The sequence below is a fragment of the Cetorhinus maximus genome, chromosome 14 (genome assembly GCF_964194155.1).
Source record: "Cetorhinus maximus chromosome 14, sCetMax3.hap1.1, whole genome shotgun sequence".
Lineage (NCBI taxonomy): Eukaryota > Metazoa > Chordata > Chondrichthyes > Lamniformes > Cetorhinidae > Cetorhinus > Cetorhinus maximus.
The window spans coordinates 110,728,070-110,742,732 of NC_135892.1; the positions used below are offsets into that span (position 1 = coordinate 110,728,070).

Sequence of the window (14,663 nt, forward strand, 5' to 3'; positions counted from 1 at the left end):
ATCAAAGAAGCATTTGACCAAGTGTGGCATCAAGGAGCCCTAGTGAAATTGAAGTCAATGGGAATTAGGGGAAAACTCTCCATTGGTTGGAGTCATACTAGCACAAAGGAAGATGGCTGTGGTGATTGGAGGTCAATCCTCTCAGCCTCAGGACATTGCTTCAGGAGATCCTCAGGGTAATGTCCTAGGCCCGACCATCTTCAGCTGCTTCAACATGACCTTCTCTCCATCATAAAGTCAGAAATTGGGATGTTTGCTGGTGACTGCACAATATTCAGCACCACTCGCGACTCCTCAGATACTGTAGCAGTCCGTGCCCACATGCAGCAAGGCCTGGACACCATTCAGGCTTTGGCTGATAAGTGGCAAGAAAAATTTACACCACAAAAGTGCCAGGCAAAGACCATCTCCAAAGTGAGAGAATCTAACCATCTCTCCTTGACACTAACGGTATTACCTTCGCTGAATCCCCCACCATCAACATCCTCGGGGTTACCAAAGACCAAAAACTGAACTGGACTAGCCATATAAATACTGTGGCTACAAGAGCAGGTCAGAGGCTGGGAATCCTGTGGGGGGTAACTCACCTCCTGACTCTCCACCATCTACAAGGCCCAAGTCAGGAGTGTGATGGAATACTCTCCACTTGTCTGGATGAGTGCAGCTCCCACAACACTCAAGAAGCTCAACACCATCCAAGACAAAGTAGCCCACTTGATTGGCACCCCATCCACCACCTTAAACATTCACTTCCTCCACTTCTGATGCACGGTAGTAGCAGTGTGTACCATCTACAAGGTGCACTACCGCAACTCACCAAGGCTCCTTAGACAGCACCTTCCAAAACCACAACCCCTATCACATAAAAGGACAAAGGCAGCAGACACATGGGGCTGGATTTTACAGGGTACTGCGGTCCCCATGCCCCTTCCCAGCTGAAAAATCAGTTGAGGTGCCCGCCCAGGGGAAGAAAAGCTGCCCTGTCATCACTTAACGGCCAATTTAGGCTTGAGTGGGATATCCAGCCCTCAGAAGCAGGAAGTCCTGCCTCAGGGAGCTACAGCCAATTGGATGGCTGGCAGCTCTGCAGTCCCAGCAGCGCCAGGCGGGAGCGGTGGCCATTGCTGGGACTACAGGTCGTCTTCAATGGAAATCGTTTCTGGAGCCGGAGACCAAGTTAAGTGGCAGGAGCTGTGGGGGTGGGGGGGGGGGGGGGGGGTGGTGTGGTGTGGATTTCATCAGGGTCAGGCAAGGGGAGTGATGGGGTGAGGGGTCATGTTTGAAAGGCCTGGTAGGATGGTGAAGGGGGGGAAGTGCGATCTTGAATCACAAAGGAGGGTCCCCCCGCCTCTCCCAACCTTGCCCCTCACCAGCCCACATAACTAAGGCTGCCAAGACTCCACCTGTTGCAGGTAAAATAGTGGCAGATGCAGGATGAAGCCCTTAAGTGGTTGTTAATCGGCCACTTAAGGACCTCAACAGGCCCAAGTGTGGGCAGGCCACCCAAAGCCTCCACCGCCGCCTCCCCCCCATAAAGATTCCTACAGGTCAAGGGGTCGGCAGGTAGGTGGCAAGAAGGCCATGTGCCGAATTTTACTAGCCTCAATGCCCTCAAACCCGCCAGCAGGAGAGTGTCAAATCCAGCCCACAGGAACACCTCCACCTGGAAGTTCCCCCCCCCACTGCCGAGCCACTCACCATCCTGACTTGGAAATATATCGCCGTTCCTTCATTGTCGCTGGGTCAAAATCCTGGAACTCCCTCCCTAACAGCACAGTGGGTGTACCTACACCACATGGACTGTGGCAGTTCAAGAGGGCAGCTCACCACCACCTTCTCAAGGGCAATTAGGGATGGGCAATAAATGCTGGCCCAGCCAGTGATGCCCACATGCTAGTAAAGAATTTTTGAAAAGGCTCTTCCTGCTGCTCCTGCACCATTACCTCGGCCATTCCCCAAGGTTCCATCCTTGGCCCCGACTATTTCTCATCTACATGCTGCCTCTCGGTGACATCACCTCAAAACACAACAGGTTCCACATGTCCGCTCACAACACCCAGCTTGACCTCACCACCACCTCTCCCGACCCCGGCATTGCCAGGACTTTGACATGCTGCATGATACTTAATACTGAGTAACATTGCTTATTGCTAAGGAAATTGAGGGATGGGGGATATCGCAGGAGGGTATAGCTGGGCTGGAAGGTCAACTATGACCTTATTAAAGGGCAGAGCATTTTCAAGGAGTCACATGGCTTACTCCAGCTCCTCTTTCTTATGTCCTTATTGTGTCCAACATCCAGCGCTGGATGAGCAGAAATATCCTCCAGTTAAATATGGGGATGATCAAAGCCATTGTCTTTTTCCCTTGCCACAATCTCCATTCCCTAACAATCGGTATTCCATCCCTCTCCCTGCTCACTGCCTGAAGATGAGCCAGACGGTTTGCAACCTTGGCGTCCCTTTTGATGCTGAGCAAGTTTCCGACCTCTCCACATTCAAGACAGCCCTGCTTCCGTAACCTTTTCCCACTCCGCACCTGTCTCAGCCCATCTGCTGTTGAAATCCTCATCCATGCATTCACCACCTCCAGCCTTGGCTATTCCAACATGCCTCCCGTCAGCCTCCCATCTTCCACCCTCCATCAATTTCAACTCATCCAAAAACCTGCTGCCTGTGACCTGATGTCTCACTACATTAGAGGTGTCACATATATATAAATTGCCATTCCTGATGATGCCACACACATATATATTAGCTCCTAACGTAGCAACATCTCAGTTTTAAAATTCTCATCCTTTTCTTCAAATTATTCTCTCACTACCTCCCTCCCTGTCTCTGTGATCTCCTCCATCTCAGCAACCCTCTGAGGTATCTGCACTCCTCCAATTCTGGCTTCTTGCACTCCATTCCTTCAGCTGCCTGGGCCCTAAACTCTGGAATTCCATCTCTAAACCTCTCTGCCCCTTTATCTCTCTCTGTCTCCTCCTTTGAGACACACCTTAAAATCGCCTTCTTTGACCAAGCTCTTGGTCAGCTGGCCCGCTTGTTTTATATATGTGACTCTTTTGATTGATAACATTCCTGTGAAGTGTCTTAGGATGTCTTACTACATTAGACGCACTATATAAATATAAGTTTAAAATTAGGTATATTTCTACATGTGTACTATATAAATACAAGATTATAGATAGGTATATTTCTACATGTGTACATTCATATATATATATATTTATATATGTATGTGGATATATGGATATGCTTCTATACAATATATATTCACCCATAAACATGCACAAATTGTACATACAATACATACATAGACAGAATTACTGAACTCCCCATCCAGACTCATGCTTGAAGAATGTCCACCTGAGGGAAGGTTTGTCAGCTCTGTTGTAAGGACCCCAGCATGAGTCAGCACCTTCAAATGTGCCTGGAGGCTGGGTCGGGCAGGAGCAGGCGTGGGAGCTCGGACACGGAGGATTAGGGAGTGGGGGTGGGGAATTTTCTACACTAGCCCCTTCTGAAACACATGTGAATAGAAGTCTCTCTCACTTAAAGCAACTAAAACACTGCTGAACGTCTCATATGTGAAAACGGCTTCTCTCTGCATCGGGCACCAAAAGGCAATCATTTATATGGGGTCGGGCACATTGATAAAAAGAGGGGGCAGGAATCCGATGCTTTCCTGAACACTCCAAGTTAACTGCCATATAACTACCTGGGTTTCAGCTGTACTCACTCCCCCAACACCCCACCCCCACTCTTCCAGGCAATGACAGGAAGCAAATCCTGACACAAGGTTAAACCATCTCTTGCACTGTACGCACAGCAGACTTTCAGTAAAAGCAGGCTGCTAAGAAGCAAAAGAGCTAAGTTTCCACAGCACACGCTACGAAAGGAAAGCTAAAAGCCAGTGGCACATTCTGCCTTCACATTTTGAACTTACTGACAACCCACCTCTGCCTCTAATTATAGGTCTCCTCACTGCACCAGCTCCTTAGCAACCCACGGCCACTGTAATCCACCATCGCCTCTTAAAATTACCTGTTTCTAGAACAGGAAGAATGTTGTTGTGGGGGGAGAGGAGGGGGGGTGGTGGAGGTGGGGGTGTTGTGGGTGGTGGGGGTGGGAAGGAAAGTCAGCCAATTAAACGGCCGGCTGCTTGGTTGGTGTGTGAGGTCTGGCTGACTGACACACTGTACATCATTTTTTTTTTAAACTAGCATTTAAACTCCAGAGGATTCCCTTCAGCTTTTATGCTGGGAATCTTATAAACATTGGCCAAAAAAAAAATTAACCATCCAACAGGAAGGCCTGCAATCACCAATTACATGGTAAACTGACCAGATCCAAAGACACACATAACACACATGCTTTTTGCCCACCTGACACTGCGTACTCCACACATAATGTAACTGATGGATTCTCCCTAGAGTGACTGGGCACCTTCCATCCTGGTCCTTTCAAAAGACTGTACATGCACGTACTCCGTCAAGTATAGTCATTGCGACATAAAACTGTATTCCCCCACTGTCACTCTTTAGAGAAGATGATTATATTTCTTACATCATCGACTTGGGAACCACCACCTGCCCCTCCATTGGTTCCCTCCCGGAACTAGGGATGTCAGTCAGGATACTGGGCCAGTACTGGCTGAGTGCAGAGTGCAGACATGAAAGGCTCTGGGTCTCAGCTGGCTCCCTGCAGAAAGAGGTGTTTTTTTTTTCCAAAGCAGGAAGAGGGGAGGCCATGAGAGCGTTTCCTGTTGTACGGCTCAGATAACTAAGGACGTCACTGCATTCAAACTCCCTCAGGGTGTCAGCAGATACAGGGCAAAGTTCAGTCGTTTGCAACGAGCTCAAAAGGAGGAGACACCAAGAGAATGACTGAGAGAATGAGGGAGAGAGAGAGAGATGGGGATGACCGAGAGAGAGAGAGAGGGAGAGAGGAAGTGGCAGAGGGAGAGGGAGAGAAAGACAGTGAAAGAAGACAGACAGAGTTAGGGACAGTGAAAAAGAGATAAAGGGAGCAATAGGCAAGGGAGGGAGGCAGAGAGAGAGAGTGAAAGAGGAAGTGACAGAGAGAGACTTAGAGACAGTGAAAAAGAGATAGAGGGGGGAACAGGCAAAGGAAGGAGGCAGAGACAGAGAGACAGTGAAAAAGAGATAAAGGGAGCAATAGGCAAAGGAGGGAGGCAGAGAGAGAGAGAGAGTAAAAGAGGAAGTGACAGAGAGAGAGAGACTTAGAGACAGTGAAAAAGAGATAGAGGGGGGAACAGGAGGGAGGCAGAGAGAGAAGCCGTGGAAGACACCATTAAACACAACCATTATCAGTTGCAGTTTATGTTAATAAACATGCACTTCAATCCAGCACTAAAGAGACAAGGAATCAAATATAACAAGTCATGACTTTGTTTAAAATGATGTTTTCTCTGTTCCGCTTTGATCTGGAATTTTGTCCTGCCTTCTATCTGAAATCGTTGTAAATTAGGAATGCAATAGCATAAATTAAAATGCAAAAACAAATACAAGGGGATTGAAGACATTTTTTTTACAAAAGATTAACTGAGATTTTGAAACTGTTAAATTTTATACTTAAAACGTGGAATACTGTAATGGAAATTTGATCCATTGCTTACACAGTGCTGGGAATTCTGAATACAAGAATGAAGCCATGAGTGTTAGACAAATAAAGCAGTGGTCACAAGCAAGCACTTTACAGCCCAGGCAAATCTATTCCCAGTCCAGAAATATTAACACATCAACAATGCAAAACCACAACCTGTTATTTGCTGCATCTGTGAAAATAAAGATTTCTACTTGCCAGTATTTTTCAGCTTGGCATGGAATTTTAAAGTAAAATCCCTCCACTCACTGAAATTTTTGGATGATATATTTTCTTTCACTTGTTAATTAAGATGTAGCCAGTGCGGTTCCTAATATTTTCTTCTTGATCAATGCATCCTATTTGACCTTGAGCTGAGCTTCCAATGCCATATCCAGGACCTTTTACTTCTACCCCCGCAATATCATCCTCTTCCTTCAGCTGATAGCCTCCCTTCAAGTTTCCTGTTTCAATTTTTAGCCCCGACCATCTCTCTTGTGTCCCCTGGTACTCACTGTAACCCCTTTCACCACAATAAACATCACTCCCTTACATTACAGCAGTGACCATACACTTCAAAAGTGCTTCACTGGCTGTGAAGTGCTTAGGGACTTCCCGAGGTCATGAAAAGCGCTAACATAATTACAAATACTTTCTTTCTCCAAATTTTTACAGTGAGCAATTTGCACAGATCAACTCTCTCTCTTCCCCTCACAATCTTAAAAAAGTGATATTCCAAAGTCTCGTCTCCTTTTCCAAAGTAAACAAGCTCAACTTCCTCGCCCTTTCCGCAAACATTTGGATTCCAAACATCTGGAATCACCTTGACTGCCTGGCCTCTGGGCCCACTCAGAGGGCAGTAATATCCTTTCTAAGAGTCCAAGAAGTTGGCACTGCTCGATGGAGGCTCCGAGCAACTACTTACACAGCAATTTTTTTTCGCAGTGTTTACATTCAAGGCAAATTTGATGCCTCCTGAAGCATTGGCCCTTACATCCTGTGAGTCACTGGGACTGTGAAGGAATATTCACTGGTGTCGGTCTAAAAATAGTAGGTTCTGAACTGCAGATCAGTGGCATTTGTCATCGCTGGCACATTAAGCGATCCTGGGACAAGCTTGCTGCAGCTTTTAGCCTCTGGTGAAGGGCTCGCCTCTCCTATTTGCTACGTCCTCATCCGCGCTTACATTGACCAAACTCCCACAAAGAGAAGTTTCAAAGGAAACAACACAGAAAAGGCTGGAAACAGTCATCTGCGGGGAGGACAGGCAGGCGAACATTTCAGGTGTAGATTCTTAACTGGGAGAGGTTACAGACAAACGGCGTTTTCTTTAAAAAAAAAGATCTGAACAAGGGTCATTGACCTGAAACGTAAGCTCTGTTTCTCTCTCCACAGATGCTTCCTCACCTGCTGTGTATTTGCAGCGTTTTCTGTTTTTATAACAGAACCAGGAGATTGGATTTGGAAAGAAAACACACACAGACACACAAACACAAGCATGTAAGTGTGAAATGGAATGAAACAGCCTGTAAAATGCTTAAGTGGAGTAGAGGAAATATCTAAACAGCAGAATTTAAGCCTAAAACACTAACCACAACAAATAGTCGTTTGGAACTTGAGAATTGCTGATAAAAGAGACGTGGGAGCTTTTCATCTTGCACCCATCGGAACACTTTGCAAGAATACCAACATAAGGGGAAAACAACAATTTATACTGCATGAGAAGAGAGTGCTGATTGATAACCAACCACTTGGCAACCAATCAACACTCTCTTCACACACAGTATAACTCATTGTCTTCCCCTTATATTGGTATTCTTGTGAAGTGTCCTGATGAGTACAAGATGAAAAACTTTGGCATGTCTCTTTTTTTCAGCAACAAACAGCAACAACTTGCATTTATGTGACACTTCTAGCGTAATAAAATGTCCCACTGCACTTCACAGCTATGTTATTAGATGAGTTAAATTTGACATTGATCCACATAAGGAGATAATAGAAGAAGTGAGTTTTAAGGAGCATTTTAAAGGAAGAGAGAGAGACGTTGCCCCAATATCTCTTTCTGGGGGCTCGATGCCACATTTTGTCTGAATGTGCTTTGGGGAAGTTTTACTATGATAAAGGTGCGATAGAAATGCAAACTGCTGTTGTCCGACAAAACAAGTTAGCATGCCAAAAAAAGCCTTTAATTCGTCGCAACCACTTCCAACGCATCTGGAGCAGTACAGATCTGTCCCATTGATCAAAGTGGTGACGGTGTGACCAAATGTTTTAAGAGTGGCTTTCGGGGCTGTTGTGATGTTGAGCCACGCGGACCTGAAGGGCCCACAGTTCAGTCCCCAATTGGTGGCTGAGCTCAACTGGGACAGGGGAAATATGGGTACAAACTGTTTTGGCGGCCAGGATTAATCAGGAGAAGGGGAAGGGGGTTGGCAGGCAGGAAGGGGGGGAGGGGGAGGTGGGGGGAGATGAGACTGATCAGTGTCCCTACTTTTGACTGTTGCCTGGTGAGTCTCAGGGAATGATATTATTTGCGGGTAAGATCAGCCTCCAGGTGGGAACGTCTGGCACCTAGAAATTGGAGGAGGCCATTCAGCCCCTTCAACCTGCCCCTCGTGGGTTAGTACCTTTTGGAAAGGAGATGATAAAAGGGAGAGAAAGGCCATATAAATTTGCATGAGCTGTCAAAGTGATGCGACCGGAGTAAAATGTCTTTGGAGCGACCTAATCCAAGATTTGAAAAAAAAAAGTCCCAAAATGAAACCACCTCCCTTTAAATTAGCATTATTATCAAAGCATATATTTAAAAATCTCTTGGCAGCTTACGCACTTTAGCAGTTTTTCCAAGATGGGAAAAATTAATTTCTTGTGGGGATGTAAGCCAAAACCAAATTTCAACGTTACCCTCTACCAATTGCTGCCAGACCCCAAAATCCAACATTTTCTTTCAACCAAAGTTGTAGAAATTCCATTTCTTAACAATGCACTCAGGGCTAAGTCATCTCCAAAACACAATGGCAACTAAGAATAACTTTGATTAATAAAGCACCCCTTAAAGTAGCAGAACCCCTCCCCCCGCCATTGGAGCAGGGTCAAACAGAATTTGACACCGAGCCACAGGAGATATTAGAACAGGAAGCCCAAAGAGATAGATTTTAAGGAGCTATGGTTGACCGTGCCATGACATTATGCCCATGCCATATGCAATGCCTTTGCTGAATTGCCGACCTACATTGGAAACACCTCAATTTTAGAGGTGGGAGGAGAGGTGGAGAGGTTCGGGGAGAGAATTCCGAAGCTTCAGGTCTACACAGCTTCAGGCACAGCAGCCAATGGTGGAGCTCAAGAGGCCAGAATTTCGGGAGCGCAGGGATGTCAAAGGGATGTAAACCTGCAGGATGTCACAAAGATAGGTGGATGGGGGAGTTTGCATGGGGGGGGAGGTGGAACTGGTATGAGGTCACGAAGGGATTGAAGCCAAGGATGGGAATTTGAAAATTAAGGTGTTTTCAATGTAGGTCAGCAATTCAGCAAAGGCAGCAATTCATTTGCATATGGCATGGACATAATGTCATGGCGCAGTCAACCATAGCTCAGCAGGTGACATTTTTGCCTCTGTGTCAGAAGGCCATGGGTTCAGGACCTATTCCAGAGGTTTGGGAATCTAATCTCAGTGCAGTACTGAAGGAGGTGCTTTGCTGTTGGAGGTGCTGCCTTTCAGTTGAGACGTTACACCAAGACGAAATCTGCTGTCTCAGGTGGATGTAAATATCAAAGAGGAACAGAAGAGTTATCTCTGGCATCCTGGGTAATATTTATCTTTCAACGAACTTCACCAAAAATCGTTGTCACATTGTTGTTTTTGTGACTTTGCTGTGCATGACTTTGCTGCCAGATTTCAAATACTACAATATTTCAAAAAGTACCTCATTAGCTGTGAAGTGCTTTGGGGATGTTCTGAAGGGTGCTATAGAAATGCAAGTCTTTTTTTTTTTTACATGTACAATACTACAGGTGCAGAAAAGCAATTCAATCACCAATATCCTAATGGCAATTCCCATAAACTTAGGCTACAAAATCTGAAAACGACACCTGTAAGCTGTGCTGGTAACAGAGAAACCAGCATTTACTGTTCTAGAGACTCTGAGAGATGAAACAATGATATGGGCGGCACACTTTTATAAAAATGGTACACAGTTCTTGTATTACTCATTCACAATAGGCATACAGGGGCCAACTTCTGTATTAAATTTAATTCAAATAGTTATCACACCTTGTATGTAAGACACCTGGTCACGGTGATGAAAAAAAAACACTCTGTCCCAAACTATGCCAGGGCTTGACAAATAAATGGATGATGTGAGCAAACTTTCAAGTTGACCAATGTATTGATCAGCACTGGCTTCTTAGCTCATAGCAGCTTATAATATTTCTCTACTGCTTTACTGTATAAAATAGCAACTAAGTTCATAAACTTGAAAGGCTTAAAACCCACCCAGGGAAGGACCGTCCATTTGGTCATGTTAGATTTGTAGGTTGTTAGGTTTGGGTGAGTGAGGCCAGGACCCCCTTCGGCGTTGTTGTTAAAAAATAGTATTCTGGGAGGGGGAGATTGAATAGGCTGAAGGGTGTGTTCTTCTCTGGACCCAACCTTGAGATCCTTTGGATTTATTGGGCCAAATAAAGCCCGAACAAACTAAGCAGTGAAAGTTTCAGAGAAAGAAGAGAAGCAGGCATTTGTTGTACTTATTCCATCGTATTTCTGTTACAGTGCTTCAGCTTCACTATGGGATTTCCCTAGGCTACAGGGTGCAGTAGCATAGTGATTGCATTAATGGACCAAAAGCTTGGGCTAATGATTTGAAAACATGAGTTTAAATTGTACAACAGCTGCTAGGATAGTTAAACTCAGTTAATAAATAAATCTGAAGTAAAAAAGCCAGCATCGGTAATTGTGATCATGATGAAACTGTAATTGTTGTTAAAAACCATTCTGGTACACTAATTCCCTGAGGAAACGAAATCCTTTGACGTTATCCTGTCTGGTCCATATGTGGCCCCGGATCCACAGCAATGTGGCTGACTCTTAACTGCTCTCTGAAACGGCCTAGGCAACTCAGTCAAAAACAATTAGGGAAGGGTAATAAATGCTGACATTGCCAACAATGCAGGGGGTAAGACTTAGGAGCAGGAGTAGGCCCTTCAAGCCATTCAAGTAGGCCATTCAATAAGATCATGGCTGACCTGGTTGTTGTCTCAGCTCCACTTCCTGTCTGCCCTCCCCGTAACCCTTGACTCCCTTTGATGTCCATATCCTTTGAATGAATTATTTTAAAAATTCAGCTTTTAATTGCTGCTGACCTTCGAAACTCAATCTTTCCAAGAACTGCAAGGGCACAGAACCTGTTCAAGTCTTCCTCCTTCCCCACAGGCTTGCAAATGTCATGTCACCACCACCTCTTTACCCAACTCCATCTTCCTCTTCAAGGCTGGTGCTACTTGAGGGACATGGACCCTCACTCACCTGCTTCAATAAACAAATAAATACAAGTACATGTTGAGAGACTGACTCCCCCGGCTGGAGGGACCAGAAGTAGGGGTCATAGTCCATAGGGTAAGGGGCCAATTATTTAGGATGGAGATGAGGAGAAATTTCTTCACTCAGAGGGTTGTATATTCTCTACCCCAGGGAGCTGTGAATGCTCAATCATTGAGCATATTCAAGACTGAGATCAATGAAATTTTGGACTCCAAGGGAATCGAGAGATAGGGGCAGGAAAGTGGAGTTTGAGATAGAAGATCAGGGGCCTAGCAACAGGGCAATGACTGCTAACCTTGCCAGCTATGCCCACACCCCAAGGCAATGAATATTTTTTAAAAACACGAATGTCACTAAAGATTGGGGGCAAAACATCAAAGATAACTCAATGGCCATCATGACAACATGAGTCAGGGGGAGACAGTGGCATAGTGGTAATGTCACTGAGTAATTAAAGCCCAGGCTAACACTCTGGGGGCAATGGGTTCAAATCCCACTACAACAGCTGATGGAATTTGAGTTCAATTAACAGATCTGAAGTTGAGGACTAGTCTCAATGAAAAAACTATCATCAATTGTTGTAAAGAGCCAACTTGTTCACTTTGATGTTGAAATCATATCTTCCCAAGGCTGAACTTTCCTTTTACAAAATGGAAGGACTTGGAATTATCTGTACATCTGGATGCTAACCTGGGATTTTTTTTTTTTGAAAGGTCATAAGTTCATCTTGGAACTGTCAACAAGCAGGCCTCTTCCAAGGAATCACCTGATCTTTATGAAGGAGTTATTTGTTTGTTTTGAACTGCAAAGCACTTTAATTAACGAAAAGCTGGAAGTCAAAAAGGTATCACATGGCAGAGGCAAACATTGAGTTTGAACCTGTGGTTCTGCTTTCAGTCTTGCTGGGGAACAAGCTGAGGAAGGAGGGCCAACCTAATTGGCTCCCTTTCTCTACCTTATGTTGCCTAAAATATCAACCTGTAGCCAGAGAACCCTCATCTGAGTGTAACTGGTCTGCATTTGGACCTGCAAAGCTGAGACCAGTTGGTGAGAACCTCCAGACATCCACTGGGACCAGTGGCCCCTCTTCACATGAGGGAGCTCCAGGTCGACAGCCTCCAGACCCTGCAAACGTTATCCTTTATTTCATATTGCCCATCCTCCAAAGCCCGTCTCTGCAGAGAGACTCTATCTATTTATCCTTTGTGTCTCGGTGTGTCCATGTGTGTGCTGGGGTAATTCTTTAGGACGAGATAGATAGTTATACCTCCCGATTACAATCGTGTGCTAACCAGTACTTGCAACTTGTTAAAAGAAGTTTTGGTTTAAAATAAATTAATCATTCTGAGTTTTTGAAAGCAGCCTGGTCAGAGTCTCTGTTCTTCTGGGTACTAGAGGTATAAGTACACAATTGGCCATTTCGGTGAGAAAATTAAACATTTAAATTAATGGTACGGCCTGTGGAGTAGTGGGGCTTAATAATTCGCACACTCCTCCCATCCCGGTCATAACATTAGGAAAGGAAATCTCTCATCCTTACCTACAATGGCGTACTTGTGATTCCAGACCCACAGCAATGTGGCTGACTCTTAAATGCCCTCTGAAATGGTGTAGAAAGCAACTCGATTCTAGGGCAATTAGGGATGGGCAACAAATGCTGGCCTTGCCAGTGACACCCACATTCCACGAAAGCTTACAAAAAAAAGGTCAACATTGGCATTGCTTTGAGAACTGATGCACACAACAAGTCATCATGGAAAGCTAAGGTCTGTTAGAAGAAATAGACTCAGGCTGATTATCTCAATGCAATAGAGGGCAGCAATTCAACACTGGGTACTGCAATGTGAAGCCCATGTCACAGGCAGTTTGCTGCATTGTTGCACTTACAAGTCTGTAGAGCAGAGGGTTCGAGCTAATAACTTCTCAACTTAGTTGCTCAGAGATAGTTACACTCATGATTCATAGAACTCTATCTGAGGTATTAGTGGGGGTGAAAAAGGCTTGCATTCAGGGTGAACACATAATTCGCTTGATAATTCGATATGCACTACTTACTCTGCTGTTGACAAATAAAATAAATGCAAACTTTATGTATTTGGAAGGAAGAAGACATGCATTTATCTAGTGCCTTTCTTGACCTCAGGGCATGTCAAAGTGCTTTACAGCTAAAGGAGGTGCTTTTTGAAGTGTGGTTTCTGTTGTAATTTGTGTAACGCGACAGCCAAATAATGCACTGCTGGCTGCCACCAAGAACAATGTGATAACGACCAAATAACCTCTTTTTACAACACTGATTGAGGGATAAATATTGGCCAGGTCACCAGGAAGACCTCCCCTGCTCTTTTTCAAAGTAGTGCCGTGGGATCTTTTACATTCACCCAGGCAGGACCTCTGTTTAATGTCTTATCTGAAAGACAGCACCTCTGACGGCGCTGTACTCCCTCAGTACTGTACTGTACCGGAAAGGCAGTCTAGATTTTTGTGCTCAATGCACTGGAGGGGGACTTGAACCCACAGATTTGTGACTGATGGGTGAGCGTGCAGCCCACCGAAGCCATGGCTGACACATTTGGAGCTTTTCTCAATGCAGTCGTGAACAAGGCCCATGTTCATTCCTCTAGTCCTCTGTAAGAAGAAATTGTGAGGCGTTTTGCAACCAAACATTGGCCTTGACCCGCCCCAGCATCTTCTTTGGTCTCATGCTATCTCCTCGCAGGCCAAGGATTGGATGGAGTGTGAAGGAATTGAGGTATCCATACCACAAGGCACATTTACACTCTAATTGAGCTACTGGGGAAAAACGTCTCAGATTTGCACTAAGTGCGATAGGGGGCAGGAAAAATGTTGTTATATCCGTCGGCCGCAATGGCGGTTTTCACGCCATTAATTATGCAGCCACAGGAAACACGCCATCTCGCTGGCAGGCAGCCTCTGATTTGCTCACCACGTCATTACCTCACCGCGTCCTCACGCAGGGCACCATATTTAAACAGCAGCCGTGCGCACACTTTTCAATGCTTGTAGCCCAGGGCTGCTCTGGTGAAGACATAGCCCCAAAAGCCTAGAAGGGTGCAGCCCCACGATCCAGTGACACATCCTTGGGATGCCTTCTGGATGCCATGGGGGCCCTCCACCCACCACCCTGGCCACAGGAGTCCCATCAGTCTCACCACTCTGGCTTGGGTGGTCAGTGCCAAAGCTGCACACAAGAGGTTGACCATCCAGTGCAGAAAACAGATGAATGATCTCATCCGTGCCACCAGCGTAAGGCAACCATCTCATCATTCTAAACTCACACACTCCGGCCATTGTTACTATAAACCAGGAAGCATCCAGTTTACATTAGGCAGTCACCCACCCTGGACGTTTATGCAACTCGTTTAAGTGGTCTGAAGACACATGTTTTTGAAGCAAAATTAAGTTTTAAGAATTCATGAAATGAATGTAGTATCTACAGTCAAATTTTACATTCTTATATGCAGTCAAAATTTTCAAAGACTTGCATTTCCATAGTA

The 14,663-nt window shown here is 45.2% G+C and overlaps 1 protein-coding gene across 2 annotated transcripts in view; it reads right to left on the minus strand.

The window, feature by feature from the left end:
- The window catches only part of LOC144690173 (uncharacterized), a 155,330-nt gene extending 150,555 nt beyond the window's left edge, over positions 1–4,775 (minus strand). The window contains exon 1 of one of the 2 annotated variants that reach the window (XR_013578784.1): positions 4,391–4,758. Coding sequence is in view for 1 of the 2 variants with exons in the window: in XM_078557625.1 (XP_078413751.1) it covers positions 4,391–4,484 (94 nt within the window). In the remaining variant the exon portion in view is untranslated. Of the gene's footprint in view, positions 1–4,390 lie in introns of both variants that reach the window. The other variant, XM_078557625.1, reaches the window with a different exon arrangement.
- Between the last annotated feature and the right edge of the window lie 9,888 nt (positions 4,776–14,663).